Source organism: Myotis brandtii, unplaced genomic scaffold (genome assembly GCF_000412655.1).
Source record: "Myotis brandtii unplaced genomic scaffold, ASM41265v1 scaffold13, whole genome shotgun sequence".
Taxonomy (NCBI): domain Eukaryota; kingdom Metazoa; phylum Chordata; class Mammalia; order Chiroptera; family Vespertilionidae; genus Myotis; species Myotis brandtii.
The window spans coordinates 7,122,825-7,133,368 of record NW_005354595.1 but is presented as its reverse complement, the minus strand read 5'-3'; the positions used below and the strand labels follow the sequence as shown (position 1 = coordinate 7,133,368).

The window sequence follows — 10,544 nt, the reverse complement described above, 5'->3', positions numbered from 1 at the left end:
ATGAAGTGATATGAAAAAATAGCAAATAAAGTTTCAAAACATAACAGAGAACTGAAATGCATAAATATGTCACAAAATATATTTACATACTGTATACCCTAGAACCATAGAAATGAAAAAATTCACTGTTAATAACTCATTCTCGAATTGCCCCCCCTTAAAAATCAAATTGCCCCCCAGTGGGGCGTCTGTCCCATGTTGGAAACCACTGGTTTAGTCTCTTGACTTCAGGGTGTGGTCTGACAAGGTCCTGGCAGAATGCCAGGGCCCTGGGCAGCCAAGTGGCACAGAGGGCATTGTGTGCCTTTCTCATTTTGACTTCATTCCCGATATCATGGGGATGCAGGCCTGGCTGGAGGCCAAGGGGGTCCGGCATGTGGCTCGTGTGCTGCGACTTAACCCTCTGATGGCTAGAACAGGCATGACTCATCCCTCACAGAGCGGCTTTCTGAGAAACCCAAGTGCCTCCTCCTAATTCTTCTCAGCGCAACCCTTCAGCTGATCAAGGGTGGCACCGGGATGGGACCACTTTGACATCTTTGAGAGAGAAAAATGTAGATAGTACGTTTAACTTAGTTGGAGAATTTTGGTTTAACAGATCTCGCCCTAAATGGCACAGCCTGTGACAATCCGCAGCCTTCCCGTTGGTTCCTGGAGACTGACTTGCTCAGAGCCCCTTCTGCCTTCTCATTCTGTTTTCAGCGCTTCCTGTCCCACCTGGGATTCACCACTAGCCTGTTTCCCAGTAAACACACCTTCGAGATTTTACTCGGGGAGTCCTGGGGGCAGCGCTACATTTCAGGAGGAGCTGTCACCTGAGTTTATCTCTCTGAATTCCCATCTACTCCTCTCCAGGGGTAAACATAGCCTACTCCTCTCATCCATAGCCTCTCAGTTTATCGAAAACTTCCCCTGGACCAGGCACTCAGCTACATCCTTCGCATACATTATTTTATTTCCTCTCCACACAACCTCATGAAGGATTCACTTTTATTGACCTCGTTCTGCAGATGAGAACACAGAGGCACTGAACAGCTAGGTAACTGGTCTGAGGCTACACTGCTGCTAAGCGACAGACTTGGGATTCAAACCCAGGCAGTCAGATTCCAGAGTCTGTGATCCTGGCGCTGACACTTGACTGTCTCCCATGAAAGCATTTTTGTCAGTGTTAAATATTTGTTTTACTAACAAAATACTGGCTCTTCCACAAAATACCGACTTCTGCGCATGGGCCACCAAGTTTCAATCGCACTGTACGTGCGTGCCCGCACGTGGTATTTTGTGGAAGAGCCACACTCAAGGGGCCAAAGAGCCGCATGTGGCTCGCGAGACGCGGTTTGCCGACCACTGCACTAGGCTGTCAGCTCCAAAATGGCTGCAGGCAATTCTTCATTTTGTCTACCTCACCCTAGTTCAACAAATACTCATTGGCTGCCCCAAACATCCATGCATACATATTTATGAAGCCATTACCAAGTAATGTATCAGATTTCATAGCTTTAAATTGTTAACATTTAATAAAACAACTTGCAAATAAATTGTTAAAGATCATGCTAAGAACAAGGCTCCCCCCACCCCCAAGTGGTTTTATCTACATTTAGTTGTGATGGACATTTGCTCTGGCCTGTGGAGACCCAGGACGAGTAAAATCCTTTAGACCTGTAATTATATCTATGTAGTCTGCCATGAGAAGTGATTTTCCTAGTCTAAAAAGGCTATGCTGGAAAAGCCCTGCTTTTGGTGATTTCATTAACATTTAAAACTGTTAACAATTCTGTCAGCCCAAACTGAAAATGACTGTGTGAGAAATGAAAGCTTACGTAACACGGACACTTGCTCTTCATGGCTCATTATCCTCGTGGCTTTCATTACGCAGCTAGGAAGTGGGGTCAACGTCACAAAATTCGGGAACAATTAAGAAAATTACTGCATGCAGAGGTGACTTTAGAAAAGACTGTATTTGGCAACATAAAAAAGAATGATGAAAAACCCACAGATGTTTTATAGCTTAAGGCAGACTTTATCCAGGGTTTTGCCCACTTCCTTTGACCTTTTCCTGAACACCTTGAAACTTTCTCTTTGATGGCATTCCCAGGAGTTTAGGAAGTCCTGGGCATATTTCCTGAAGTTCTCTGAGTTCGTTCTCAAACACACCCATGGAGGTGAGGATATTGTCACTGATCCTTATACGTTTGAATTGCAGTCAGGCTCCAAACCTTACAATCTTCTTTTAGAGCTTTTATAGTTGGTGGAAATAGCCACATGAACAAAGATTATTTACTAACCTAACATTTCATTAAAAAAAAAGTAACAAGAAAACTAGATGGTATCTAGGTAAGTTAAAAGACAACTATTTTTAATTTAGACAAAATCTTGTATATCTATCAACCACTTGTTTTTCTTCTACAGCTACAATTGACGTAGGGTGTAAACATAATAGAAAATGTCTTTTCCTTCTTATTTATTTGTTTATTTATTGTTAATCCTCACTCAAGGATAATTTTCCCCCATTAATTTTTAGAGAAACTGAAAGAGAGAGAGGGAGGGGGAGAGAAAGAGAGAGAAACATCAATGTGAGAGAGAGATACACCGATTGGTTGCCTCCTGCACACACCCTGGTTGGGGCCGAGGATTGAACCTGCAACTCAAATAGGTGCCCTTGACCGGGAATCAAACCCATGGACCTTTGGCCTGAGGGCCAATGCTCTAACCACTGAGGAAACCGGCCGGGCTCCTTCTTTCTGTATCAATTTCAATAAATGCATATTAAGTGACTGCTATATGCTAGGTATTAAACTAAGCTGGGTAATATTTCTACTTAATAAAATTCATATTTTGGCTCACAAGTCAGACACAGGCAAACAGTGATGATTTGTACATAATTTCATGTACAAAGTGCCATGGGCTCCTTATGGAAGGAGACATAACTTTCATATAAATTTAATCTGGAGAAGCCAGAAAGATCAGTATGATCTTGATAAAATAACCCCTTAAGATATATGTTCTAATCCATGTCAATAAATATTTCTCCCTGTAGTTTTTAAACATTTTTAGGATCCAAACAGAGTCATTTTTCTTGGGCTCTCCATTGTACATGAGAGAGAAAGATGCTAAATAACTTAATGTAGTTTTCACAAGTGGTTTTTCCTGCCTGCTATTTACAATTGTCCTTTCAAAATAATGACTATTGTGAATTATAAATAAAAACTTTGCTTATATTTTTGTTATGAGGGTGAATATTTCTTATTCTAGATAAAATTCTGAGCCTCGCTTATGTACTAGTTCAAAAATAGTAGATTAAATCTGGACAGAATCTATAAAATAAAAATATTCATAGAATTTATCTTGTGGAATTTCAAACACAATATGAGAAAAATGAAAAGATCAGATTATGGTGGAATACCTACTTTTATCATTAAAAGGTTCCTAATAAAAAATTTTTTCATTTTATTAACAATCTTCTTTAGGAAGTATATAGGTTGTACTTAAGCTCTGACATACATATGGCATTTAGCATGTTGCCTTGCACATAGTAGGTGCTCAATCCACATGTGTAAAATTAAATGTAAAATGCGTAGGCCCTCCTGACCTTTCATCAAATCATCATGTCTTTCTAAAAGGTAAGACACTATGAGGTTGTCTTGTGTTTCTCAATATGGTCAGAGTCTCTGTTCTAGGAGGATTGCCTAAAAATGGGCTCAAGCCTAGAGCTAAGCCTTTTCCTCTGAAAGACCAGTAGTACTATGATTTGGCTTCTCTGATCATAGGTGATCCTCTTCAGAAAAAGATCTAGGCCCTTATAAAGTAACCTTTAAGGATACTGTCCTTTGGGGGGATCATGAGAACCATTTCTATAAAATGGGTTATTGTTTCATTTAAATGGGCTTTTTCATTTTAGCTTCTGAGCCAGACTGAGGAACTGGAGAGGAAATATACCTAAATTAAAAAAATATATATATAGTGTAATACTCTTGTAGGAACTCTTAGTTTGTTCTTTTTCTATGTATGTATGTATGTATGTATGTACCTACCTACATATGTATCCATCACAATGTCTCCATGGATAGTAGGATCTACTGATTGCATTAGTGAATATGTAACAGGAAACCAGGGCGCAGAGGAGTAAGGTAACTTGACCAAGTCACACAAGTGGCAGAGCCAAATTCAAGTTCAGAGTCTGGTTCCAGGTTCTATGCCTGTAACCCCTACACATACTGTCTCAAGCATCTGGGAAGAGAGAAAAGTCTATTTCCTGCTTGACTAAATTTTTGTCCAGGTCTGTTGATAGGGGAAAGTGTGGGCGGGGATAGAAACATTTTTGTGCATTTCTATGAGCTGAGCATCATGTTAGGTACTTTTCATATATAATTTCAAGGTATCTTTATTATTATATTAAGCTATTCAATATTACCCCAGTTTATCAATTAGCAAACTGAGGCTCAGAGTTGTTAAATAACTTGCCAAGGACATACAGCTAGAAAGGTACTAAGCCAGGGTTCAAAAGTAGGACTGAGTGTTCCCCACTATACACCATATGCTAAAAGTCTACAGATCAAATTCCAGATGACAGATCATGAAATACTAGCCTCATGTAACCAGAAATATTATTAGAGCTTGAAGTTTCTCAGAATCAAGATTTTTGCAAAGGAGACAGACAGGGAAATTTTACTTCCTGTCCCAGCCCGGTGCATGGGGATGTAACCCAGGCCTTGCTTCCTACCTTGACAGATATTGTCCTGAAGTGAGGTTTGCAGTTTCCACATCCATGCAGTTCATTGTGCTGGGAATGAGAGCAAGTTCTGGCTGGATCATGGTGGCTGAGGCTACAGCTCTTGCGACCAATTCCATGGCATCTTGCACATAGTACTCAAAGACCGACTGTGTTGTTTTCCCATGAGCGATGAGCCCTAAAGGAAGACCTTCTGTCCTCAGTTCCTCGACGTTCTGTGAGTCCCCCAGCACCCAACGAAGCTCAGAGGGCATTACCCAAAACTGGGTGGTAATCTCGAAAATCCGCCGGATACTGTCCATGTGGCAGCCAAACATCACCACTGTGGGCGTACTGTTTTTAATGCTCTCAAGCTGGACCTGCAGGAAGCTGAGGAGGTCCTCAGTGGAGGAGAGGTTGGCGGTGATGTTGATGATAGAGCCGAGGTGGAACCTGGCGTTATCCTGGGTAAGGAGGAGGAAGTCGGTGATGTTCCAGTCTTCCTGGCACAGCAACAAGCTAAAATTGTACCAGTTGTTCATGGTCAGGATTGAGACAGTGACATCAGCATCAGAACTTAATGAATTTTCTAAACTCAGCTGTAGGTGAAGGGGATTCTGTATTTAAAGATATGAAAAAGAACAATTAGAAAGTGTTGGCCAAGGATTATAACATAGGGTACTTCTGCTTTCTAGTGAGGCTTAATCCTCATATTTTCCCCTGTAATATTTAAGTGCACATCTGGGATAAAATTCCCATAATTTGGAAAACTATGTTTCCTATTTAATGGAATTATTGATTCCTTACAACTGACTTCCTTATAATTTTTGCTAAGATTATCAGATGGTTCTTAGTGTCACTATTGGGGTGACACAACCATATATACATTTGGTCTTTAATTTTTATTAGGCCTGTCTACTTCCTAACAGACTGCGCCCTTTATGCACCCCATTTCTAATTATTACTGTTATTAACCTGTTTGTTAAGTTTTCCTCTCAGGTGAAATAGTTGAAAAAATTACATCTGCTTTCCTTTAAAATTAATAGCAGGTACTTATATAAGGACTAGAGACCTGTGCATGACATTTGTGCACTGGGGGAAAGGGAGAGGGGAGTCCCTCAGCCTGGCCTGCTCCCTCTCGCAGTCCAGGACCCCTTGGGGAATGTCCGCCTGCTGGCTTAGGGGGATCGGGCCTAAGCCAGCTGTCAGACATCCCTCTCATAGGCCGGGGCTCCCTCACTCCTTACAGCCTGCCTGCAGCCTAGCTTCTGGCTGAGCAGCGCTCCCCCCGTGGGAGCGTACTGACCATCAGGGAACAGCTCCTGCGTTAAGCATCTTCGCCCTGGTGGTCAGTGCGCGTCATAGCAACCGCTGTTCTGCCTTTCCGTTGATTGGCATATTAGGGTTTTATTATATAAGATGGTATGGGAAATGGATGCATCATAGTTTCTGAGACTTCTAGCACTGAGGAAGGCACTTCTAATATTCATGGTGCTATGGTCTGAATGTTTGTGTTCCCCCCAAGTTCATATGTTGAAATACTAATGCCCAGGAAAGTGATTAGGTCATGAGAACAGAACCCACATGAGTGAGATTAAGGCCTGAGAGGCCCGAGAGACCTTCCTGTCCCCTTCCTCCATGTGAGGACCCAGTGAGATGTTGGCTGCCTGTGACCCAAGAGATGGCCCTCACCCAACCATGCTGGCACTGTGATCTTGAACATCCAGCCTCCAGAACTGAGAAAGACATTTCTGTTGTTTATAAGCTACCCAGTCTATATTCTAGTAGCCTGATCAGAATAAGACATATGGCATAATTAACAATATATACACTAAGATTAAGTTCAATATTGAAGGCTTGCTTATATTTCTGTATCTACTGAGAATGGATTCTTGCTGTGAAAAGTGAAATGTGTGTTTATGTAGCTTCCATCACAATTTCATCTACTTATGGAACTCACCAATTCCATGAAGGAAGAATATCATATTTGAAAAGTCACAAATTACTAATCAAATAAGTGGAAATACTCCTCTAATGAATAAACTTATTAAGGTGTTCTTCCCAAGAACAGACATTTGACACATTTATCATTGCATATTGACATCCTGAGAATGTTCAGCACAAATCCTTACATGTATTAGGTGCACAATAGATATTGGCCGCATTGAACTAAGTATGTTCCCATTGGGAACTATTAGACTATTGCACTATTTCTGAGAAACTGTCCAACATTCAAGTCAATAATATCAGTAGAGAAATGAGGAGGACGTTCTCAGTAAAGTTTCAAGCCCTTGAACAAAAGGAAGTGTGGCTTTTCCTTACCCACAAAAAAAAAAAAAATGTCACAAGAAATAGCATTTGATATGTCGTGGTGTGCATATTTGGAGTATTGGAGGTTAAAGACTAGGAACGGCCTCCTAAGCCATACTATTGATTTTGAAATGTGTCCTATGGAGTGAGGATTCCAAAGGGATTTATGGGAGACAAACTATGGCCAAAGGCAGTAAATGAGCACAGTAGGTAGGACTGAATCTTAGAACTTATTTTGAGAATTTGACCGTCCTTCCAAATTAAGCTGTGGGCAGGGCTTGTAATGATAAAAGCAGAGCATTTAGGGGACCAGCTATAGGCTGCAGTCCGTGGGGAGGGGGAAACTGAGCCCTCTAGGATCTTGATTAAATGCTGTTAAACTGGAAGCCAGTGCTGGCAATGGTAGAAAGGGGGATGGGAAAAGTGTGTGTGTTTTTTTAAATTAAAATCTAATGACAAGATTAGATATGAGAGGCAAAAAAGAGAAAGCTGTCAAAAACCAGGAGACAGTATCCAGTAGGTAGTTCCTGGTTTCCAGGCTGGGGGAGCCCTGGAAGATCTTGAGATAAGAGAGGAATGAAAGCTTTGCTTCCTCCCTCCTACTACTGATTCATATAAATTGCTCCAGAGAGTTTTTTCTGTCTTCCTCTTTTAGCTTTCTTTCTTTCCTTCTTCCTTTTTATTTCTTCCTTTGCCTTAACCCTCTTCCAGAAGCAAAGAGCATGGGAAGGCAATCTCCGTTTTTAGCTGGCAGAAACAAACTATTCCCAACTGTTTTCTTGGCTTCAGCTCCCTATTCTGTTGCCAGTTTTCTTTCTAAAACATGACTATGACCATATCATTGTTCTGCACCGCAACCTCTGAATCACCCATAGGACACATTTCAAAATCAATAGTATGGCTTAGGAGGCCGTTCCTAGTCTTTAACCTCCAATACTCCAAATATGCACATCACGACAAGTCACAGTGGACAGTGTATTTCTCTTGTGTCAGAGTGAGCTTTCCATGCCTACACAAATATGATATCCTGGTCTCACCACCTAGAAATGCATTTGCCTGTATTCATCGTCATCCTTTAAAACTCAGCTTTTCCATGCAGATTTCCAGAAACCAGTTTATGTAGTGTTTATGACTGTTTCTGTTGCTGCTGTGAGGATCTTTTACTTTTTTGTCTCACAATATTTTTGCCCTGTTGATTTCCGGCAGTGGTGAACTGGGTTTTTGTTTGATGGTTCCTCTGACTGCTGACCAACAGAATTAATCCTCTCATGTCTGTGTCATGTCCGACCCTTTATTACAGAACTCTTCACACCATAGTGTAGCTATTTGGTTATGTGTATATCTATCACACTAGATTGGAAGCTTCTTTAGGACAAGAAATATATCTCAACCACTTCTTCCAGCACAATTCTTATTCAACGTGAGAGTATTTGTCAAACAGGATTCTTTTTTTCTTGGCTTCAAGTCCTGGGCTATGATCATAATCTCTTCCCTGAAAGACTAAGAAGAAGGCCATTCCTAGCAGAACTTCTAGATCTGGTATTTTGTCCCCAGTTGCAACAAAGGCCCATCGTACACTTTCCATGAAGGGATTCATTAAACAGTATGTGAGGAGCAAGCTCTAATGGATACAGGGATGAAAATGTTCTCTTCTTGCCAGATGCAAGCTGGCCCAGAAGGCGGGGCCCCCTCACTGCTCCCATGTGCCAGCCACACAGGCATGCCATTCTAACCCATGCCAGGACACATCTTAAAGTGACTTGACCCATGGGCCTTTAGGATTACTTGCAAATATTAAGTCTACAAATGCCAAGGCTCTCCTTCACATGCTCTTACCAAGTGGAGGGAGCAGTACAGAGGACTGGCCAAAAGCACAGGCTTTCAAGTCCTACAAACTTGGGTTTGGGTCCAGGCTCCCTTTCTTAGTAACTGCAGCCTTGGGAAAATTATTCTTTCTGAGCCTCATTTTGGTCATCTGTTAAAGGAGGCTGGTCACTGCCGTCACCTCCTGAGGCCATTGTGAGGATAAAATAAGGCAATATACATAAAGCAGTAGGGACATCGGTAGCTATTATGAGCTTTTCATTTGTATTATTGTTAGATTATAATTTCTGGACAAGGTCCATGTATTATGTTTTCTTGCATCCTTAATGCAACCCTAAAAACAGTTAATTTCTTTAAATGCCTGGGCTTTTAAAGGAGTAAGATTTAATTTTCAGGAAAAAACTGGAAAAGGGGGAAGACTGTTCTAGGAAAAGTTCAGTAATTATGATTAGTAGGGGTAGGTGGATGCAAGTGTCTCACTATACAGGCATTCTCTGAGACTTTAAAAAAATAAAGAAGCATATAAAAATGATTATTCACTATATATAGCTAAACATATAAGGATTTAAAAAAACATACATATTTAACCAAAGTAAGGCAACATATGCTTAAATTCTGGCTGCATCATTTAGGAGCTCTGTGGTCTTCTACAAGTCATTTAGTATTTTGGAGTAAAATTCTTCATCTTCAAAACGAAACAAATTCACTTCAAGAATTAAATATGAGAAGGGAATAAACACATGGAAAGTGCCTGGCACAGGGAGGGTCGGTGGTGGTGGCTGTTACAATCTGCTTGAGTTAAGGCGTTGTATTGGAAGTGCTTGCTAAAGTGACTGACTGTGGGACAACTTTTCTCTTTGCTATTGTTCTTTTTCCTTTCTCTTGCCAGTGGTTCTCAACCTTCCTAATGCCACGACCCTTTAATACAGTTCCTCATGTTGTGGTGACCCCCAACCATAGAATTATTTTCGTTGCTACTTCATAACTGTAATTTTGCTACTGTTATGAATCATAATGTAAATATCTGATATGCAGGATGTATTTTCAGGGGACGCGACCCACAGGTTGAGAACCGCTGCGTCTTGACAGTGGTTCTCAACCTTCCTAATGCCACGACCCTTTAATACAGTTCCTCATGTTGTGGTGACCCCCAACCATAAAATTATTTTCGTTGCTACTTCATAACTGTAATTTTGCTACTGTTATGAATCATAATGTAAATATCTGATATGCAGGATGTATTTTCAGGGGTCGCGACCCACAGGTTGAGAACCGCTGCGTCTTGTCTCTTTTCAAACAATGGTCCCTGAAATAGGTGTCTTTTACAAATCCCAATTACACAAACTCTTTACCAGGAAAACAGCCACTCTGTCTCAGGCTGGGAGAGACCATTCATTTGGCAGATATTATGTTTATAGCAGAGTACCCCCTCGCCCCCAAGCCTCTTTCCAGTTCTAGTGTCACTTCACAAGTTAAGGAATTTTGGGTGCCAACTGCTGGAGATCCCCCATCAATTTTTGTTGTCCCTGACAGTACAGATTAAGCTATTTTCTGGATCAGTAGAAGTTTCAAAAACAGGATTGGCTGCAGTGAAGAGCTTGCCAGAGAGCTTTGAGATATTCCCTTGGCAGAAGAAAAGAGGTAATGAAACCAGGTTTGCTGTAAGAGTGGAGAAAAGATGAAATTCTCTTAGCTCTTTTCT

At 41.1% G+C, this 10,544-nt stretch overlaps 1 protein-coding gene across 1 annotated transcript in view; it reads right to left on the bottom strand.

Annotated features, from left to right (window-relative positions):
* The window catches only part of GRIN3A (glutamate receptor, ionotropic, N-methyl-D-aspartate 3A), a 165,136-nt gene that overhangs the window by 111,971 nt on the left and 42,621 nt on the right, over window positions 1-10,544 (bottom strand). The window contains exon 3 of the mRNA XM_005859834.1: window positions 4,721-5,325. Within this exon, the coding sequence (XP_005859896.1) occupies window positions 4,721-5,325 (605 nt within the window). The remainder of the gene's footprint in view (window positions 1-4,720; window positions 5,326-10,544) is intronic.